Source organism: Centrocercus urophasianus, unplaced genomic scaffold, assembly GCF_019232065.1.
Source record: "Centrocercus urophasianus isolate 14NV4802_14NV808 unplaced genomic scaffold, USGS_Curo_1.0 seq_13, whole genome shotgun sequence".
Taxonomy (NCBI): Eukaryota; Metazoa; Chordata; class Aves; order Galliformes; family Phasianidae; genus Centrocercus; species Centrocercus urophasianus.
In genome coordinates, this window is record NW_024884475.1 from 39155521 (window position 1) to 39178126 (window position 22606).

Consider the following 22606-nt stretch of genomic DNA (forward strand, 5'->3'; position numbering starts at 1 on the left):
TTAATACCAGACCAGGCTGCCCAGGGCCCCATCCAATCTGGCCTTGAACACCTCCAGGGATGGGGCATCCACAACCTCTCTGGGCAGCCTGCTCCAGCACCTCACCACTCTCATAGTAAAGAACTTCCCCGTGACATCCAACCTAAATCTCCCCTCCTTTATCTAATATAGCACTGTATTGTTAGTAATAAATTTATTGAAAGAACATAAAAGGCTTTGTTGGCTTTTTTTCCTAAGATTTTTCATCCTTAGATAAGTTTGACAGTCCTCAGTTCTGTCTGAATTGTTCAATAAAGATGAATACTGAGTATTTTAGGGTTTCAGTTGTAGGATTCCAACTTGTGGAGGAGGCAAGCTTTCAAAATAACATCAGGCTTTGTCTCAGCTTGTGTTTCTTTGTTGCTGTTTTTTCCTCCAGCTAAACTGAATTGGAGTCTTCTATGAAGTTCACAAGTTTGCTGTGCCACAAGCAGAGAAGTTTATGTGGTTCACAGTGTTGCTGTTTTGTCTTTAGTTTTTTTTTTTTTGTTTTTTTTTTTTTTTTTTTGGAAAGGGCATATTCATTAAAACCAAGTTCTTCTACTGCCTGTTTAATAGAATTTTAGTTTTTATTGAAATATTTGAGGAAACTCAAAGTTTTGTTGTATTTTTGGACTTCCTTGCTTGTTCCTCTTCTGTTAATTCTGTTGGAATTTGAGTTGGTGAGTTCTTTAAGGTTTGGAAAAGAGCAGCTTGGTGGTTTTTTTTTGTGTCTTGATTTCTTGACCTCTGATTTTTTTTTAATTTTTATTATTTTTTTTTAATTCTTAGGATGGCCATGTGGAAGTGGCAAGATTGCTGCTTGACAGTGGGGCTCAGGTGAACATGCCTGCTGATTCCTTTGAGTCTCCATTGACTTTGGCAGCTTGTGGAGGGCACGTTGAACTGGCAGCTTTGTTGATTGAACGTGGAGCTAACTTGGAAGAGGTAAACGATGAAGGATACACACCGCTAATGGAAGCAGCTAGAGAAGGCCACGAAGAGATGGTGGCGCTACTGCTTGGCCAAGGTAGGTATTGGGATGTTTTCCATGGGCTGCAATTCAACAAGCATCTGTGTATCTTTTTTTCTACAAATTATTACTAAACTTTGGTTATTTTTGTTCCTTGAACAATTTCTGAACAAGCCATCACCCCCATTTAAATAAATTGTCAGTTTAGCAAAATATTTTGTGTTATCTTGTTAAGTGGCCATTCTGAATTGGTCTTTACAACAGTTTTGAATTTTTAAAACAGATGTGCTGTACTGAACAGTTGATATGAAAAACTTGCACTCTGCAGGATGTCCTTGATGCATCTTCACAGCTTTTCAGTAACAAAACAAGCAAGACCAGATTTGATATACCATGATTTTAGAGGAATTCTTTGGCTGTTGTAAAAAACAAGATGCAATAAGCAAATGTCTTGTGCATCAAGAAATATATTAGTCTGCTGATACTGTTTGCAGTAACTGATGTTGGTATTTTTTGTTTTGTTTTTGAAGGAGCGAACATCAATGCTCAAACAGAAGAAACACAAGAAACTGCTCTAACTCTGGCTTGCTGTGGAGGTTTTTTGGAGGTTGCCGATTTTCTTATTAAAGCAGGGGCAGATATAGAGCTTGGTTGTTCAACACCTTTGATGGAGGCTGCTCAAGAGGGTCACTTGGAGTTGGTTAAATATTTATTAGCTGCAGGTATGGAATAATTCTGTTAACTATTTTTATAGACTCAGTGTATCCTTATAGGAAAAAAAAAATCTGTTTTCACATTTATTACGCTTTTGATTAGCAGCTTTATTAAGTTGGTTGCAAAGGCTTAACCTTAAATAACGTACTGATTGGAACCTAATTTAGTTTTAAAAGACTTGGTTGGTGTACCTTTCCTTGGAACTGAAGTCCTAGGTTTTTTCCTTTTAATTACCCTGGTGTATGGCTAAGTCATTAAGTAATTTCAAAGCTGTTGTAATTCAGGGGAAGAAGTTAGGTTTGTTACCTGATCTCATAAAAGATTATAAAGAGAATTGCATATCTTCTGTAACGAGCTCCACGAAGCTTACATGCTTGTTAATACTGCTTTAGGGGCTAATGTGCATGCAACAACAGCAACAGGTGATACAGCACTGACATATGCGTGTGAAAATGGCCATACTGACGTAGCAGATGTCTTACTTCAGGCAGGTGCAGATCTGGTAAGTAATTTCCTTCTTAAAAAAATTATATAAAGGAAATACAGTGATTAATGTGTTTAATTTCATGTTCACTGCTTTTAAAACAACTTTTAAACCTTCTTTTAACTAAGTAAAAACTAGGGATGACGTTCTGATAGCTGTTAAGCTGTTCTGTTATCTGGGAATGCTTAGGTCACAAGGAGAATTTTGGCAGTTGTCTAAAGCATTTTCAAACCCTGGCAGTTGCATGTGCAGGAAACCAGGAGATCCTTTTCTTTTTGTCATATGCAGTGTAACTTAGAGTTGCCGAGCTGGTTATGCTTTAATACTTACATTTGAAATTTATTCTGTTCCCTAAGCAGTAGACAGTAGACAGTTTTCTTCTTCTAGTGAGATCTATTTGGTGTACTGTCAGTTCATTTCTTTGCAGTTAGGCCAGCTTGTACGCCAGTAGGTTATTGAAAAGTAAAATTAAGCAGGACAAAACACATTTTCTTAATTTATAGTAACCATTCTGTGCTTGAAAGCTTCTTATCCAGGAGTCTTAGACCTGTGCAATCGTGGGTAGATACTCTCCTCTGTCTACAAGATATACCATGTTGCAGTATTGTTAAAAAATTTAGTGCTTGTAGGCTGTCAAATACTAAACAGAAATCTTCCATGCCTACTGTTTACCAATTCAAAAAGCAAAATTTAATTATATACTTCTGTGTGTCATGCTTCTGAATTTTGAATACCAAGTGTTTATTAATTTGCTCTAGGAGCATGAATCAGAAGGTGGAAGAACTCCTCTCATGAAAGCTGCAAGGGCAGGTCATGTTTGCACTGTTCAGTTCTTGATTAGCAAAGGTAAGTATTGTGTGAAGGTTAACAGAGCTGCCCTAACTTAAGGGCATATGTCAGTGCTAGTACCATGGATTTGATTCAAATACTGTACATATTTCAGTGATTCTCACATAGTAATCTCCTCTGGTTTCTGGTGAGATGAGTGGAAATTCAGCAAACTCTTAAAAATAGTTGCATTCCATTGTCTAATTCCTAATAACACAGCAGTGAGTACTCGGTGTCTCTGCTCCTGGTGCAGCTTTTGAGCACCATATTTTTTCAGAAGTTAAATTTCAAGTCCTTGTTTGTTTCAACATTTCAGTTATCACTTGCTCTGTGTTGTTACAGCTGTCAGCTGCAGCCTTATGTTACTGTTGAATGCGTAAAACTGGTACAGACCTCAGAACTGCTGTTTTCTTTCTCAGCACCAGTTTTTCCTCATACCTGGTGTTGGAGACCTAAGGCTTCCAGTACAGAAAGAAGCAGAGATGCAACTGGTCTGCTTTCTGATGACTAGTTAAAGTAATGCATCAAGTCATTTGTAAAAAGAGGCATCACTGGAAAAAAACTGCTGACACGCTTAAAAGCCAGCAGGTTCTCCTACTGTGTATAGTTTAATACATGTGAATGTATCAGAACAATGAGTTTGAGTGCTAATTGCAGGTAGTTTTGCTGTTGTTCTTGGAAGTATCTGTAGTAAGGGTCAAATTCTGAAGCTGTTACCTAGTGAGATGTTAATTCAGTGACTGTCAATTTAAATGGACTTCTGATCAAAGTCTGGCTCAGTTTTAGTGTATCAGTTTCAAGACCACAGCGAAAGAGAAAGCATTTTTCATTTTGTGTTTTTTTTAATTTTTTTATTTTCCCCCATTCCTTAAATAGTCTTTGTGCTCTCTTTTTCAAGGAGCAAATGTGAACAGGACCACTGCTAACAATGATCATACAGTGTTATCACTGGCCTGTGCTGGAGGTCATCTGGCGGTTGTAGAGTTACTGCTAGCTCATGGTGCTGATCCTACACACAGATTGAAGGTTTGTCACTCCACTGCTTTATTTCATTCTGAGTGAGTGAACAGCTGTGTGATGCTTAACTGCCTGATGCTTTAAATCATAGCACAGTTGTGAGGTCGCAGTTGAATGAAAACTAAAATACTGATATGGTTTTTTTTAATTATTATTATTGGGTATTTTTTGTAGAGTTTTTAAGTTTAGTTGTGGACTTGCTGCAGTTGGAATATTTAAGTTTTTATGTATTTTGTTGGGTCTGTCAAAACATTTCAACATTGTCATGTTCTGATTATACTCTTTTCTAACACTGTGATCTTTGCCTCTTCAGGATGGATCAACTATGTTAATAGAGGCAGCGAAGGGTGGTCATACCAGTGTGGTTTGTTACCTTCTAGACTACCCAAACAACTTACTTTCTGCTCCTCCACCTGATGCTACTCAGCTGACCCCGCCATCCCACGATTTAAATAGGGTAAGAATTGAGGACTAGTGGTTTGATCTGTGGGACTTCGTATTTTTTCTTGCAACTTAGTCAAAGTTGAAACATTTGAAAGAGTCAGGTGTGTCATTTCTACACTACTGAACTGTAGGGAACACATGGAAAATCTGAGCTGTTATAAAGATAAGGGTTCTCTGAGCATTCCTGTGTAGTCCTTCTGTTCTTATTTAAAAAAAAAAAAAAAAAAAAAAAGCCAGCAACTGAAATCAGCTTTAGTGAGGCTGTTATTTGTAGTCTGCTGTGGCTTATATTTGCTTTATCGGAGTGTAGCATACAGAGATGAGTATTCTTACCCAAGTTATTTCCTAGGTTATGAATTTGAAGCATGTAGAAGCTAGATGATTTTGTTAACTGTTGAACTCAGCATGTTTAAACTGTCTTAAATGCTGTTAGTTACCACAAACATCTGCTTTTCTAACAGGTTTTGTTTACCTTCTATTGAACTGTCACTAGATTGGAGTATGAGAAAAATAATCTGTTAGTATCCAACATTTTAGGCTCCTCGTGTACCAGTGCAGGCGCTGCCCATGGTCGTCCCACCCCAGGAGCCTGACAAACCCCCTGCTAATGTCGCCACAACCCTTCCCATCAGAAATAAAGGTCAGTTTTAGTTCTGGAGCTTACTTTCTGAGTAGAAGATTTAGGTTGCACTTATAGCTGAGTAGTTCCTATGAAAAGTGTTAATGGATTCAGTCAAGGAGAAACTGCAAATTTTTTTTTTAGGATTGCTTATATACTAAATATCAACTCAGTCATCTAACCCTTACCACAGAGTGTCAAGAAATCTGCCTAAGTAAAAACATTAAAGCATATATTAATCTGGCATACTGGACTGAAACAGAATGTCACCCAGAAAGCTCTGTAAATTTTCTAGTCTAATTTGTAGACATTGTTAAGCTCCATATTGTAGATGATTGGGTAACTTGTGTTTTCTTAAGATAGTAGTCTTGGAGTGGGTTGGACTAATGTGACTGAAGGCGGAATTTCTTATGCTATAAAATACTTAGTCTGATATGGCTCAGTCTTTCTAGGACTAAATTTGCATCTATTTTGAGGATCACCATTTTGAGAATATACACTTTCTGTACTTCAGAAGTCTCTTCCAAAACAGTTTTTTTGGTTTTTTTGTTTTTTTTTTAAATCAAGGATCAGCAATAGTGCAAATACAGGCGTGCATGTTATAAAATTAATACTGTGTGTACACTTGTATTGTTCTGGAAATACAGCAAGGATCTCTGGAAGAAACTGGGCACCACCACTGGCTCAAATCCTGAGTTTTCATTTGCCTTTCACCCTTCAAAATTAACAGATTGTTCTTTCTTCAACTGGTATGGCAGACCATGTCAGCTGTATTACCGTGGACTTCTTCATAAAAGATGTATTGGATTAGTCCATCGCTCGTTCTTACAGGAAGGCTGAATTATTTGCCTTGCCTGGGCGCAAAGCTGAGTTTTGACACGTGCAAAATCGTGTCTGCTATGGATAACATGCAGTTGCTAAACATACCCTGTTAGGTCATGTTAAATATAAATGACTATCCTAGGCTCTAGCACTGTTTGTCAACTGGGCAAAGCTGGATACCTGTAGCGAAAGGATTCAGTGTTCCTAGAAAGTATAAGACTTCCTAAAATGTACCACACTGCTCAAAAAACTGGTAGCCTAGAAAAAAAGATGTTTTTGCATCACTTTTGCTGTGCTTCAGGGATGTAACGGTACATTTGTCTTAACACGATACCAGTTCCAAAAGATCAAGTGAAGAGACAGCATGTTCTACCCTTTTGTTTTGATTTATCTCGTAGCACCACTTGATAACAGCGGCTCTTGAGGCAATCACTTCATTTGGCAAAAGTGTAACGGTAGTTGGATTAAATATGTCAGCATAGCATAGGGGTTATTTGGAATGTATGTGCAGTAATCTGTACTGTTAATTTGCGAGCTGACTGCTGTGTTAAAGTTGATAGTGAAAGATACAGTTGCCATTGAGGACTGTACAAGTACTTTCTGACCTTCTGTGGGTGCTGTGTCTCAGTGCATTTAGCATCCCAACAGTAGCTCTATAATGAGGATGCCATTCATATGCACTTCCATTGGTTCTGAGGGGGTTTCTTTTTCACACAGCTGCTTCTAAACAAAAGTCCAGCAGTCATTTGCCAGCAAACAACCAGGATGTACAGGGTTACATCACCAATCAGTCTCCAGAGAGCATTGTAGAAGAGGCTCAGGGCAAGTTGACAGAGCTGGAGCAGAGGATAAAAGAAGCCATAGAGAAGAATGCTCAGCTGCAGTCCTTGGAATTGGCACACGCTGACCAGCTCACCAAAGAGAAGATTGAGGAGCTGAACAAAACGAGAGAGGAACAAATTCAGAAGAAACAAAAGATTTTGGAGGAACTGCAGAAAGTGGAACGAGAGTTACAGCTGAAAACTCAGCAGCAGCTGAAAAAGCAATATCTAGAGGTAAAAGCGCAAAGAATTCAGCTCCAGCAGCAGCAGCAGCAACAGTCTTGCCAGCACCTGGGACTTCTGACTCCTGTTGGGGTAGGAGAACAACTCTCAGAGGGAGACTATGCACGATTACAGCAAGTGGATCCCGTCTTGCTTAAAGATGATCCTCAGCAAGCTGCTGCACAGACGGGTTTTGCACCAATTCAGCCTCTGGCGATGCCACAAGCTTTGCCTCTGGCAGCAGGTTCCTTACCTCCAGGGTCCATCGCAAATCTTACAGAACTGCAAGGTGTTATAGTTGGACAGCCAGTATTGGGCCAAGCACAACTAGCAGGGCTGGGGCAAGGAATACTGACAGAAACACAGCAAGGGTTAATGGTAGCCAGCCCTGCTCAGACGCTCAATGACACGCTGGATGACATCATGGCAGGTGGGTTTATATTGTTATGAGCAGGTATAATATTTGCTTAACCAGTTGAGGGTATGTCAGCTTTTTTTGTGTGTGCGTGTGTGTTTATGTATTCCTGCTAGCTCTACAGCAAAACCACTAGCCTGTTTCCTGTGTTTAGGATCTCAGAATTAGTTTTAACTTCTCAATTTGCAGCCTTGCCTTTCTTTTTGTTGTGCTATACTGGTGCCCTTTTGTCAGGTTGGTATGTCGGAAGTTGCATTTTTAACATTTTGTAGTTTGGGAGGGGTGTGCTAAAGATTAACAGCTGTATTTCAGTCTGTAGCTTAGGAACAGCATCACGACAATACTGTTTGTTTGCACTCTAAGCTAGTAACTGAGAACTGTCTTGGAGCACTCGGAGCAGGCTTTGAGCTACAGCATCCCTACAGCTACAAGTTGTAGTGAATGTAGGCCTGTCTGCTGAATGAAAGGTGCTTGGTTGGCCCAGAATAATGAACCATTAGGAAACGTTTACATTTACTTGGGGGGGGAAAAAAAAAAAAAAAGTAATTGTAATATATGTTTGCTGTTGGTGGTTTTTTGTTGTTGTTGTTGTTTTGTTTTTTTTAAGTACATTCCTGAAAATTGCTGCTTCTCCAATTAAAAACAAATTGAGCCCTACCAAGTTTTTCTGAATTACTTCGGAGATTCCTTGGATGTGTTGAGTCAGTGCTTTAAGGCCTTAAAAATTAGTTGTTTAAAATAATAGGCTTTCAGTACCATAGGGAACGTGAGCTTCTAGTGTTGATTCTCTTTATGCATGCTTCAGTTGGATGCCCCTGTTCATGTTAAATAGCTGAAATGCTCATTTTGAGTACCTACCTAAATACAGACCAACTGTTAAGGAATATTTAAAAAATAATAAATACATCAACATTTCCCCTGATTAAAAACTTGTTGATGTTTTTGTGAAACAGATGAATGTTTGTTTTTAGAAGTGCTGTCTGTCTTGACAATTCTTCTCTGTAAGGAGACTGTAGGACTAAGGCTCTGTGCTGGGATATGAACTGGAGCATAGACAGGTCTCTAAGAACATGCTAGTCCAAAGGTACAGAGGAGTGGAGATTTTCCTGCATGTACTGCAGTGTACTGAGTGGAGGGAGTGAATAGTGGATTTGGTAATTATGTAAAAGACTACATGGTGATTGTTTGATATAATTGGAATGATGCTTTTCAAGTTGTGACTAAAATTAAACTTCTAATGAGTAACCCGATGTTCAGGCAAAGCCTCCTAAAAGATTACTGAAACTTATGGCAGCTACAGATTCTCTTCGGAAAACCTAATGTTAGAGTTTAAGCCTAGGTACAAAGATTGAAAGCTGTCAGTGAATAAATATCTGACAGGAGACATGAGAAAGTAGATAAAGCTACTTGCATTGTGATAATGTGCACTGATGGTACTGGGATACCTACCACTACCAGCTACTTGATTCCATAGAGAGAACAAATACCATTTGTGGTTATGTGTGGAGATTGTGAGCAATATACTTTCTTTTAAGTGTAACATAGACTTTCATTTAGAATGCACTTGCTGTGTGTTTAACTGCATATAACATTCTGAGGATCTCTGATTTTAGGTCAGGTGGCATATACCCAAATGCTTGTTCATGCCTTTTTCTGAAAGTCAGATATTTCTAATGTACATTTGAATGAATGTTTTTGTACTCCTTAGTCACAGTTCTTACTATGTGCAGGTACACATGCAGTTGAGGATCAGTTCTAAATTGTGTTCTGACAGGTATTTGTGGTAAGTCTGTTAGAAGTTGTACACATGCAGTTTCACCTCGAGTCTGTCAAATGGCTTCTTTTAAAGTGAGCAGATTCAGCCCTGGCTGTACAACTCTAGCAGCTTGATTTCACACATCAGATTTTAGTGTGGAGGTGAAATGGGCTCAATGTAACACAAAATGTTTAGGGAGCAGCTACGTGTTTTTTCTGTAGCCTTCTGTAATGCTTCTGTGGGACCCCTGTGGAGTATTCCTGGAGGTACAAAGCCTTGTTTGCAGCACTGGGTGAATTCTGGAATAGGAATAGCGTTGGAATAGGCTCCCCACAGAGGTGGTTGAGTCACCATCCCTGGATATGTTCAAAAACTGTCTGGATGTGGTGCTCAGGGGCATGATCTAGCTGAGGGTTGTTAGAGTTAGGTTGTGGTTGGACTCGATGGACTCTTTAAGGTCTCTTCCAACCTAAGCAATTCTGTGATTCTATGAATTCACACTGGTTACAAAGCAAGGCTGTCTTCTGATTGTAAACTTGATTGATGTACACTTGTAACTAGTGTTCATCTCTGTGCTTAATTGTTTGCAAATTATTAGTTTAATTATCCAATTTTAAGTGCTTGTTTAAAGCAAGTCAGGTATGCAAATGCTGGTATTAGAGGCTGGGATAAAATAATGTTGCTGTAATAGTCAAGTGCTTAGTTGTTAGATCACCTCTAGAATGTTGAAGTGTGATTCCTTGTTGCTAGAGTAGGTCATTGACGTTGTTAGGGCTCTACAGGATCAGCCTGGGAACACAGAATATACTGACTTAAGAGTTCTAAGGGGTAGTTTTATGTTTTTAGTGTTTTTGTTGTTGTTTTATTTTGTTCTATGTTGTTTTATTTGGAAAGAAAGAAACAGGACAAGTAGAAAAAGTGAATATTCAATTACAACTCCTGCTGGAACTGATAATAAGCAAAGGGTTTGCTCTTCGACTTCAGATGTCAGTACAAGTCATTTGCTTGCAGTGAGTTTGGCAAATAGAAGTATTTATTGACCATGGAAAAGGGTTAGTTAGGAAACTCTTCAATGAAAATGCAGCAAATGATGTGCAAAGAATTAAAGAAAATAATTCCTTGTTTTAATGATAAACTTTTGTTAAGATACATGGTTGTTTTTCAAGAATTGTAGTGCAAGGTGTTGCATCTGGGTTGTGACAATGCCTGCTATCAATACAAGCTGGGGGACAAAAGGACAGAGCACAGTCCTGCTGAAAAAGACTTGATGGTACAGATGAATAGGAAGCTGGACATGAGTCAGCAGTGTGCCGTCCATATCCTGGGCCACATCAAAAAAAGTGTGATCAGCAGGTCAAGGGAGGTGAGATCTCACCTGGAGCATCCAGATGTGGAGTCCTCACTACTGGAGAGACATAGACCTGTTGGAGTGCATCTAGCAGAGGGCCACAAAAAATGATCTGCCTACAAGAACAGGCTGAGAACTGGGGCTGTTCACCGTGGAGAGGAGAATGCTCCAGGGAGACCTGAGAGCTGCCTTTCAGAGGGCTGAGAAAGGGACAGACTCTTTGACAGGGACAGGGTCTTCTGTGATAGTACAAGGGGAAGTGGTTTCAAACTAGAAGAGGGGAGATTTAGACTGGATACGAGGAATAAGAGGTAGCTGAATCACAGGAACAGGGTGCCCAGAGAGATGGTATAAGCCCTGTCCCTGGAGACGTTCAGGGCCAGGCTGGATGGGGCTCTGAGCAAGCTGATGTAGCTGTAGGTGTCTTTGTCTTCTCCAGGGGCATTGGACTAGATGGTCTTTAGAGAGGTCCCTCCCAGCTCAAACAACCGTGTATTCTATGATATCCAGTAGCAAAACCTCCCAAAAAAATTCAGGAGCCTTGAAAAACTTGATATTTTACTTTCTGGAAGCTGCCTTCTGAGTTGAGTCAGTTATAACTACCGAAATTAACACACAGGAATCACATCAACTGTAAGCTGTGTCACAGTGTTAATAAGGCTAGTAGCTGGTACTGTACTGAACTAAAGCAGATACTCTTGAAATACTGTAACTGCGACCTAGTTGCAAAGATGTGCTATCCCAGCCATATAGTAACTCATGTTACTCAAGGTGTAATGTTGAAGTGTGGTGTTTCAGGTGAACTGGTTTAGCTGTTTATTTACTGCAGATTAAGCTCCTTGGCTGCTGTGTTTCATTGCTCAAGACTAGTATGAAAACCTTTTGGCTTACTGTGTCCAAACAAATACCACGAGTTGTCAGTAAAGATTTAGTTCGTTGTCATTGGCATATTGATGAAAAATTTGAACTCTGCATAGAGGATGTTCTAAGAAGCACAATCCAAATTGTTATCCATAAAAAGTAGTGTCTTGTCTCAGTGGGTACTTTAGGGTTATGGATAGTGTTATTCGTGTTATTGCTGAAGCACATTCGAGATGGATTTAACATGAGAACTATAAGTCACCAGGCATATTGATGGACTCTTCCGTTATTCATAAAACATTTATGTATGATTTGTATGATTTGTGGAAAGAGATGTTGGCTTTTAAATACGTCTTTCCCCTATGGTTTCTTTCCGAGACCACATGCTTCTGTAACAGGGTAAACTTCTTTCATGTGTGGATTATTTGATGATCATGCTTTTATGTTATATGATTTAAGCTAATTTAGTTAGTTTCCAGTTGATTTTACCATCTTTCTCTGGTCAGTTTGAACCGGATGGGAGTGCTGAGGATCACAATTATTTTTTTTCATCATTCCATTACTGTTTTACTATGATTGAGCTTTCTCCTTGAAGTTGGAGAAAGAAGGTAAACTTGCTATTTTTTTTCCTAATTTTTTCCTAAATTATTCATTATGACTGTGTGTGTGAAGATGGGAGCAGGAGTTCTAACACATTCTTGTCATTGTCTATGAAACAAATTGGTTGCTACATTATTAGGTTATATCTCTACAGCAAGAATAAGGAGTGAGATGAGGTCAAAGTAAACCTTCACTGGAAGTTATTAGATTACAGTCCCTTGTTCTGTGCAATGCAGAGCTCCTTTAAGCCGCGGTTTTTGACCTTGTGTATCATGCGTATTTTGGCTCAGCATCAGCATGTTCCTTTTAGTTCATACCTAGTGTGATTTTTCTTGTAAGATGAGAGCACCTTTCAAAAGGTGCTCTGATATTAAGATCAGCACAGCTTGTGACATGATCAAGTCTTAAGTAGTAGGTGAAGTATACATCGTATGCTCTAAGTTGATGTTTTTGTTTCCTTTCAGTGGCATTTATTGGCTTCTTTAATGATATTCGTTATAGGAAGTCCAGAAATAAAAGCAAAAATGTACTAAAACCACTGCGTTGCAGAGAAGTAGTACACAGATTGGCGCGTTGCAGTAAAACTTGCACGGCATCTGTTGAAAAAGTTACCCCTCCCACCTAAACGTAGGAGCTGAATAAGCATGGCTGGTAATGTGGGATATGGCCGATTACTGAACCTATTTGAACAATAAATGTGACATCAGAAGTTGGGGAGAAAGGGATGTTATTTCAGTATTCCTTAAGATTACTCGGTGGAGTGTATTCAGTGAATGCTGACAATGTGGAAACCATATTTCTTTCATTTTGCAGCTAAAGGTCCTTTTGTGAACTTGACGGGCAAAACGTATAACCCTTCACTTCCTCCTTTGCTGTTGACATTTGATAAAGGCTTGTAAAAAGAAAAAAAAAAAAAAAAAGGAAGAAAAATTGTGGAGGAAAAACATTAGATTACTTTGAAGAAAAACAAATAGAAAAACTGGAGTTTCTTTCCCCCAGATACTGTTGTAGTGTCAAGTTCACTTGGTAGTTGTAACTATTATGCTGATGAAATGAATTTCAGGGACGTGTGACTTTGTGTCATGTCAATACTCTATCATCAACTGTAAGATGATATTACCTTCTGCTGCTTATCCTAATGTCTTTGACCAAAGTCTCTGCAAAATGGCTGTTAAGCTGCTTCTTCACTGATTTCAACAAATTCTTCTATGTGAGCAACTTGATGCTAGCTCTGCTGCTTCTTTGTGATGTTTGTGGGGGGACTAGGGGAAAGTAGATGGACTTGTACATGAGAATCCTTAAATGGTTTTAAGAAAAAATGCATAGATAATTGTTGCTTCAACTTGTTCTGCGGTCCAGCTTCTGAAGGTATGGAATTCCTGGTACAAATAATGACTGGCAGGAAAAGTTTTGATATTTAAAAAAAAATTATGGTTTCTTTTTGTTTGTTTGGTTTTTTTGCGGTGGGCATTTAGAGAACATGACAGTCTGATATGTACATATTTATTTGGCAATCTGATATAGTTATGAGGGTTCAAAAGGTGGATTAAATGTGTGGAAAAATGCACATTTCTGAATATTTGAAATATTTGAGGAGTTCTTACCCACTGTTGCTTTTACTGATTGTAATTATTCTGTTCAACAGCAGTGAGCGGAAGAGCATCTGCAATGTCAAACACTCCTACCCACAGCATTGCAACTTCTGTCTCCCAGCCTCAGACGCCAACTCCAAGTCCTATCATTTCTCCTTCAGCCATGCTACCGATTTACCCTGCTATAGATATTGATGCCCAGGTAAGCCTTCCACTGTCACTGAAGCACACATGTGAAGCTATTTTCTTTCGGTATTCTGAATAATTCATTTATAGGGAACAGCTCTGTTGTATAATGAGACTTGATTAGCTGATTGTAGAAAGCCTGTACAACTCTCGGGAAAGTTGCGGCCCAGTTTCTTCTGTGTTCCAGCTGAACAAAAGAGAAGAGCCTTGCATCACTAAACATTTGTATTTCTCATTTCTTCAGTAAATGAATATGAGCAACAGGGTAGAAAAAAATTTAATATTTTGGAGGCTGACTTCTGAAAATGAAAACTAGGCTAAAAATCTCTTGCACAGTTATTTTGCACAGTTGTGCTTTGAGCTGTTGGCCAGTGTCCCCCTTGCCTCCCCCCAGGCCTGACAGAAGTATGAAAATATTGCAAAAACATCTTCAAAAGTGATGTATTTCAAGAGTTCTCCCTCTCAATAATGAAAAGGCTTATCTGTATTGAAAATCATTTTGAAAGCAACTGCTGTTTGTTGATTTGGGGCTATTAAGCCATCAAAGGAAAAAAAGTGTGTACTGCTTTTTTCTATTTTCTATTCTGTGTATTTCTATTTGCATAGTTCTAGACCATAGAAAAAGTAACCAAGATGATATGGCTAAGTCACAAGCAGTGTGGAGATGAATAAGTGTGAACTGTTGTAGGCTGCAAGAGGAGATTATTGTGGACTGGGGAGAGAAATCTCTGGGAAACCAGTTCTAGTTAGTTCAGCTGCTTATGGAGATTGACTTGGTTTCTGCTGTGACTGCAGATCAAACTCTTCCCATAACCTGATGTGTCTCATTGCTAACTGGTAGACAGCAATACATGTCAGTACTGAGTTTGGTTCCCAGCTACCCTCAATCATAATAGAGTAAAGCAAAACTAAAACTATGCTCACACAGAAATCTGCTCTTGAGGAATCTTTTTTTCAATATCTCAGCAGAGCAAACTAGAGGTAGAATTCTGTTTCTAATTTGAACATTAAAAAAAAATGAGGTGATCAGTAAACAGGGCTTAAGTTTTGCATAGTTCTTATTTCATTATAAATGCAGTTGTTTTTGTGCTAGCGTGAACATGACAGAAGTTGTACTTGAAAAAGGAAGGATTTATATTTCTAATGATTTCTTTTTCAGACTGAGAGTAATCATGACACAGCATTGACGCTTGCTTGTGCTGGTGGCCATGAAGAGCTAGTACAAACACTGCTAGAGAGAGGAGCCAATATTGAACATAGGGACAAGAAAGGTAGGTATCTCACCATGGCAATACAGACCCACTCTTGTCTTCCACTTTAACATAGTAAATAAATGTGCAGTGAGTATAGTTTTTGTGTGAAGCTTTTAGCTTGCTTTCTTGATGATTTAACGTAAGTTGCTTAAGTTGAAGTTATGAATGTGGATTCTTCAAAAACATCCTTTTTCATTCTAGGATTTACTCCACTTATTTTGGCTGCTACAGCTGGCCATGTGGGTGTTGTTGAAATCTTACTTGATAATGGAGCTGATATTGAAGCCCAGTCGGAGAGAACAAAGGACACTCCCTTGTCCTTGGCTTGTTCAGGAGGGAGACAAGAGGTGATGTAAAACTATAAGTCTTCAAGAGCAGGTTGTAGGTTGTATATTGTCTTTATTTTACGGAACAGTTACAGTAACTTAATACACGGTGCTGTTTCAGATGATGTTTTTTTTTAAAAAACAAAACAAAACAAAAAAAAAACACACTTAGAGATTAACATACTTGAAACTACATATTGCAGTGCTTGATTTAAAAAAGATGTTGAATGGGCCAGAGGAATGTCAGCAGATACAAAGGAGTAGCCTCAAGTGACAATTATGTGTTCTTGATTCAGGAGAGAAGACCTTGTAGCTAGCTACCTCATACAGAAAAGATGAATTTAGAGTAATCTTTTTACAGATTTGAGATATTTGTCTCTCTCAAGTAGTGTTTCTTGGGGAAATACATCCTGTTTTTTTTGAATGCCTTTTGCAAAAGGATTGGAAAAAAACTGGGCCTTAGGCAGTTGTGAAGATACTAGGGTGTACTTTCCTGCTCCAGTTTAGTTCGACAGCTTGTTTGTCCTGTGATTTCAAGGCAGAATGTTGTAATTGAAAAACTCTTGGCTTCAGCTGTGTATGATCAATCTAAATATGTTTTATGCTTGGAAGCCTGAAATTGAGCCAATGAGACATTACTGTTCTGGAGATGAGATAACTCAGTGAGTTTTCATCTCAGTGTTCATTTTGACTCATTTTGGCACAAAGTTCAATTTCCTGACAAGACTTCTGCATTAACTTGCTTGCAGAAAATAAACTTCATGTACAATATAGAATGCTGGGAATTACTTGAATTGTAAATAAATCTGTAAGGAAGGCATCATGTAAAAATTACTTTTTGTTGTTAATGTGATGCAAATGTTAATTTCTCTGGCTCCTGTGAGAGACTTGTGTACAGTCTACAACAATCTGATGTTGTGTTGTAAACAGCAAATGAAAGATAAAAGCATGAAACTTCTTGGTTGCTCCTCAGCTTTGGTTTGAAGATGAGTTTTTAACTTGATAATGAACTGAATGTGACAGTGGGAAGACAAAAAGCAAGACTATTTTGTATTCTTCTTTTGAACTAAGTGTGTTTTTTTGTTGTTGTCTTAAAAATGGCTGAAATAACCAGAAAATTGGGATAAATTTATTTGTAATGCAGTTTGGTGTAAGTCTTTTAGACATGTCAGTGAGTGGTTGTAACTGATATTAAATGACTTTCACATAGGTTTTAGGGTCATAATTTTAGTCTCAGCTTTCACAGGGGCCAAGAGTAGAGTGAAGGAAACGAACAAAATCACTGTCTTTACACTGGAAGATGTTAACAGTACGTTTAGGGTTCTGAAAGCATTGAATAGATTTGTATCAGATAGACTTGTAAGTTTGAGAGAAAACCAGATTTTATTTCCTAAAACACTGCAGGTGGTGGAGTTGCTTCTAGCTCGAGGGGCAAACAAAGAGCACAGGAATGTTTCGGATTATACACCTTTAAGCCTTGCTGCTTCTGGTGGCTATGTGAACATTATCAAGATTCTGCTAAATGCTGGGGCAGAAATCAATTCCAGGCAAGTTCCCTTTTCACTTCTTTGTGGTATTCACCCTTTTCCAAAAGGCTTTCTGGGCAACTAAATTGAACAAGTTGGCTTGTGCTTACATAATAAATACATATCCATGTAATTGTCTTGTTTGTCATAGACTTCAGGTAGGAAGGAAAGATTTTTGACTGTGCTTTTTCAGTGCTCGCTTAACTTCCGGCTCCTTCTGTATGTTTAGATAACTTCTGCCATGCTTCATATTATATCAGTCCTCTTTGATTAAAGGTTTAAAAAGCAAAGTATTTCTTTTTTCTCCAATTGTCCTGCTAGTTTGAAATTACTTCTGGGTTAAATAATAAAAAAAAAAAAAGTGTGCATGTTTGTTTCCTGCCAGTAATTTAAAGAAAGATTTTGCTGTGTGTTTTCATCTGTGTAACACCTCTTGCATACATTGAGTAGTTCAAATATGCATTGCACAAGTCAAATAAAAAGTTAAAGCAGAAGTTCCTCGTAAGAGTTGCCTTTAAATTTACAGCAGTTAAAAATGTAACATGCCTACGATGCTTTGAAATAGGAATACTTGTCCAAAATTGCTGGCAAGAACTTTCTGTGGTTTCAATTGTAGTTGCTGTGTTGCTGACTTCCATTCTAGTTAAAAACTCTATTTTCTCTGTTTTTGTTGAAGTCATCTCAGAAATGTGATTGCGATTTAAACTCCTTTATTGTTTCTTCTTTCAGAACTGGTAGCAAATTGGGCATTTCTCCCTTAATGTTGGCAGCCATGAATGGCCACACTGCTGCTGTGAAGTTATTACTGGACATGGGCTCTGATATAAATGCCCAGATAGAGACCAATAGGAATACAGCACTAACTCTGGCTTGTTTCCAAGGGAGAACTGAAGTAGTTAGCCTGCTCCTTGATAGAAAAGCAAATGTGGAACATAGAGCTAAGGTAAGAAGCAAATTGCTCTCCAAAAAAGAGATGCTTGCAAGTTATGACTTGTTATCATCTGATGGTTTTATTGCCCTTCTGTATGTGCCTCTTGGAAGTTACTTGGATGACCAAGGGTGGTGTCTGCTACAGAGCAATTTCAAGTTTCTGATACTGTCTAGAAAATGTAAAAACAGTGGTTGTACTTCAGGAGCTAGCATTTATACAGACATACGAATCTTTGAAAGAAAAGCAATTATTTTGAAGCTTTACTTGCTTTTCAAGTTAATGGATCGCTGTTCTTGTAAACATCTGAAAATTAAGTATTTAACGAATTTAGAAAGTCACATTCTTGATATAGGTTGTACTTAAAGTCTGATCTCCTTGTCTAACTGCTTCTATCCATGGTGGTAACAAAGAACCGAAAGGAAGTGTGGGATTGTGAATGTCTGTTAGAAGTTCATGTGTCCCCCTTCACCTAGCCAGGCACTTTCTGGATGTTGCTGTGTAGCATCTCTTAATGAAGATTAAAAACAAAAGTGTGGTGTTCTTTTTAGCAATACTTATGCTGGTCATCAACTGTATAAGGTTGACTGTGCTATTTCTAAGATGCTGTGACATCAGTAGGCAAAAAACCTTCCTGATCTCTGTGCAGCAGCAGGACACCTATGCACTGCATTGTGCCTCCTTTTCTGTGCAGGTGTACATTTTCTTTCCTTTGAAATATTGGTAGTTTTTTTACAAAACTGGTCAGGTAGGAGAGGCTGTATGGCAGAACTTGAAATCCGCTGCTGGAAGTAGAAATCAGTCCTGGTTCTTAAATGAACCCACCTCCCAGTTCTTTCACACGAATTGCTTGATTTTCCTGCGTGTTTTTCGTAGACTGGTCTCACGCCATTAATGGAAGCTGCTTCTGGTGGATATGCAGAAGTAGGCAGAGTTCTGCTGGACAAAGGTGCAGATGTAAATGCTCCTCCGGTACCTTCCTCAAGAGACACAGCTTTAACCATTGCAGCAGACAAAGGGCACTACAAATTCTGTGAACTTCTTATTAGCAGGTACTGTATTTTTGTAAGTGCGCCGCTTAAAGAAAACAATCTCTAGTCTCTGTGTTGTAATATACACTATGTGATGGGGAATGGGAAGAGTTCTGTTAGACCATTAGTAATTATGTTTTCTGTTTAGATGAGAGTGTAAGTTGTGTTTGGTGTTCTAGTACTTGCTTTTACCTGTGTGGACTGCTAGATTTTTTCCTGTGTTATGAACCTGTGAATGTTTCATGTGAAACGTTTCACGTGAAGGTGATATTTCTTGTGGTTGCATCCCTGATGCCCTCAGTTTAACTGTCAGTGTTAAGTCCATTGAAAAGCAGATGTGCACAAAGCACAAGTCTTAATGATTTCATCCATTTGAGATTGCTGCATGTACTTGGTGATGATAATTGTTTCTTGAACGATTTTTGGATGAGTCTCTTTCCAAGTAGTGGCACTGGCTGTTGGCTTGCACTCGCAACTTTACCAGTTGTTCTCAGCAAGCTATTGAGGAGTACGAAGGGGTGGAAGTTAATGAGGTAATTAGCAATGCTTCAGACCCAACTGACAAACAGTATGAGTCAGAGTATTAAAAATACGTTTAGTCTGAGTGTAGGCTTTTCACAGCATCAGAGAATCTAAAAATATTTCTGAAACTGAAGCTCTCTGTGAATGCATATGTTTTATGTAAAAATGAGTGCTGAATTAGCCAATTTTTTTTTAAGAATTGCATGAACTTTTGCAAGACCTGTTGACATAAGTAACTAAAATCTTCTCCATTGTTTTGACTGAACGTTTGTTTTTGTAGAGGAGCTCACATTGATGTGCGTAATAAGAAGGGGAATACTCCACTGTGGCTGGCAGCAAACGGAGGGCATCTAGATGTTGTCCAATTACTAGTTCAGGCCGGAGCAGATGTTGATGCTGCTGATAACAGGAAAATAACTCCTCTTATGGCAGCCTTCCGAAAGGTAGAATGTGAAGTTTACCTTTGGTTTTGATTAATGTTGTCTCAGTCATCCATACGTAGTAGGAATAAACAACATAACTGATAAGCTGCATTTTTAAAGATGTGACTTAACTTGTAGTACTTGGCATCGAATTTTTAAAAATAGGTGTGCATGTCACCTGCATGATGTGGTAAATTCTAATAGAAATTCTCTTTATGGTTGTTTTACTGAGTCTGATTTTCATGGATCTGAGAACAAAAAACTAATGTGTTTCTATGGAGATGTGGAATATGCAACAGAAGTAGAAAAAAGATTTTAAAAATGAATTGTTATGCAAGAGAGGATGAGCATTTTAAAAATCAACTTTGAGTTAGCCCAGCTTGACTTGAGATAATTGAGTGTAGTTCAAGTTCAGTAGTAATTAAAAGTTGTTTATGACTGTAAGAATATACAACTGTAAGTAGCCAAAGCCAGATGTTAGAAAACTGACAAAAGGAAAAGATAAAAGTATATGAAAATAAGACTATAAAGCCAGCATGAGAGCAGTACTTTAATTGCTTGTCTATTCCTTCTTTCAGGGTCATGTAAAAGTGGTGCGCTACCTAGTAAAAGAAGTAAACCAGTTTCCATCAGATTCGGAATGTATGAGATACATAGCAACCATTACTGATAAGGTAAGATTGTAAGAGAACGCTTGAGAAGAAACAATACTGTGACTCAACTTTAGAGTAGATGTTTTAAATACTATTTTGTTGACATGCTGGATTTCAGCCAAACGATGAGTCCATTTGGAAGTTTTCAGAAAAAGAAAATTGGAAAAAATGGGAGCAAACAGCCTGTTAACTTCATAAACCTTCGTGGTACGACAGTATTTCTTACTGTGCATGTCTGTTTTCAGGTGTTCTCCCTGTCATTGTATGTATGTAATTGCCAGTGGCTGTGACCACTGGTCACTTGCATGATGAACACCCAGTGAAAGTAATTGCTGCTATGCAATTAATACAGGTCTATAATTATAATAATAGTAGAATGTTAAAATATTTCCCAGCTGTTTCAGGGAGAGAGGGGGGTGCTAAGTGTTGTTTTGTGAGGGCCTTTTAATTTGTGCAGTTCTTTCACTTTTCAGCCCATTTCTCCTTTAGTTTCATAAACACCTTGTCTTTACCAGGCATAGGTTATGAACTGTCTTTGTACCACTTTAAGCATGCTGAGATATTAATTATTGATTTCATGTTCTACCTGTTAATTGGACATCAGTTTGCAAAGGTGGGCATGAAAAGGAAATTTCAAGCTGCAGTGAAGGGTTGAACAAACAACTTCAAAGGTTGTTTGAAGGGTTGCATTGATAAAATTTACACTTGGAATCAAGAATGGAAGGAGAATTTCATCTGTGAGGGTGCCATGTCACTTACTACTCGTGACTCAAAATCAGTAAATGAAACTCTTGCAGCTTATTTGCCAATGAGAGATTAACTTGGTGTAATTATGGATGTTTTGTAATAGTATTGCACTGGAAGTAATGGAAAATGTTCTTTGTTTTCCTCCATTAAGTCTTCTTTCCAAATAAGGAAATTAGTAAATTAGTAGCATAAGCTTGAGAGTGTAGTTTCCAAACGTACACTTTTTAAAATGGAATGTTGATGTGCTTTGTTATTTTAGGAGATGCTGAAGAAGTGCCACTTATGTATGGAATCAATTGTTCAAGCCAAAGATAGACAGGCTGCTGAAGCCAACAAAAATGCAAGCATTCTTTTAGAGGAATTGGACTTGGAGAAGGCAAGTTGACGGTTTGGAGTTGGGAATATTTTTTTTTAATAAGATTACAGTTTCACATTCCTTCAAGACCAGTAGATCTGTGAATGTCCATACTGGACTAGGAGTATGTGAAATCAATGTAGTTGGAGCATCTAGTTGTCCAGGTTACCTTTGTACCTTCTTTTCTGACTTTTACTAAGAGAAACTGGGTTAAGATACTCTGATGTGACTGTATTTCCTCTCTGTAAAATCCAAAAAAGGATTTTGAAGTACTTTTTTTTGTTGTTGTTGTTCAGTATACAATAGGTGAGCATTTTGCAGTCATGTTGGTATGGAATTGGAGGTCTAAATTTAAATCCCATTTCGTGTCTTAAATAAAATATGTGGATAATATTCCTTGAAATCGTAGTGTTGTAGAAGAGATGTTATTTTAAAAAAAAAAAAAAAAAAACTAAGTAGAAGTGTAGCGTCAAATGAGTGCACGTTTTATATCCAGCCGAGCTAAAAACGTGGCACATCCTAACCTTTGAAAGGGAAATGAGTGTGTTGGGGCAGTGCTGCTAAGTTGAACATGGTAGTCTTAGAATCCTGAAAACATGTACTGGAAAACTCATTTAAGATGGTGCCCTCTATTTCTACATCAACCTTCTGCTAACATGGGTAAACAATCTGTTTGGAAGAAGTAAATGTGAAAATATAGCTCAGAGAATTTAGCTGACTTTGTAAATGTGTTAGTCTAAAATGTAAGTTTTGCTTCTCAGGAAATGGAAAGGATTTGCTTTTTTTGAAATGCATGGAGCACACATTGTAATGTGTTTTAATTTTAGCTGCGGGAAGAAAGTAGGAGATTGGCTTTGGCTGCTAAAAGAGAGAAAAGAAAGGAAAAACGGAGGAAGAAAAAAGAAGAACAAAGAAGAAAATTAGAAGAAATTGAAGCAAAAAGTAAAGAGAATTTTGAACTTCAAGCTGCTCAGGAGAAAGAGAAGCTGAAAGCTGAAGGTGATTTCAGTCAGTTGCCTTATTTGTGAAACGTGCCAATGTGTTTTTATTTCCAGTCTTCCTGTGGCTTTTCTTGTCAAAACTTGAGTATAGTTATCTTTGTGACCTGCTGAACTTTCAGTGC

At 38.2% G+C, this 22606-nt stretch overlaps 1 protein-coding gene across 5 annotated transcripts in view; it reads left to right on the plus strand.

Annotated features, from left to right (window-relative positions):
* ANKRD17 (ankyrin repeat domain 17) overlaps positions 1–22606 on the plus strand; it is an 80516-nt gene that overhangs the window by 46918 nt on the left and 10992 nt on the right. For 2 of the 5 annotated variants that reach the window (XM_042812515.1, XM_042812513.1), the window contains exons 8-25: positions 811–1048; positions 1522–1713; positions 2098–2207; positions 2948–3035; positions 3916–4043; positions 4348–4491; positions 5016–5118; positions 6637–7392; positions 13588–13736; positions 14880–14991; positions 15175–15320; positions 16704–16846; positions 17555–17768; positions 18630–18805; positions 19587–19749; positions 20307–20402; positions 21388–21504; positions 22311–22482. In XM_042812515.1, coding sequence (XP_042668449.1) covers positions 811–1048; positions 1522–1713; positions 2098–2207; positions 2948–3035; positions 3916–4043; positions 4348–4491; positions 5016–5118; positions 6637–7392; positions 13588–13736; positions 14880–14991; positions 15175–15320; positions 16704–16846; positions 17555–17768; positions 18630–18805; positions 19587–19749; positions 20307–20402; positions 21388–21504; positions 22311–22482 — 3247 coding nt within the window. The remainder of the gene's footprint in view (positions 1–810; positions 1049–1521; positions 1714–2097; positions 2208–2947; positions 3036–3915; positions 4044–4347; positions 4492–5015; positions 5119–6636; positions 7393–13587; positions 13737–14879; positions 14992–15174; positions 15321–16703; positions 16847–17554; positions 17769–18629; positions 18806–19586; positions 19750–20306; positions 20403–21387; positions 21505–22310; positions 22483–22606) is intronic. The other 3 variants (XM_042812514.1, XM_042812516.1, XM_042812517.1) reach the window with 3 other exon arrangements.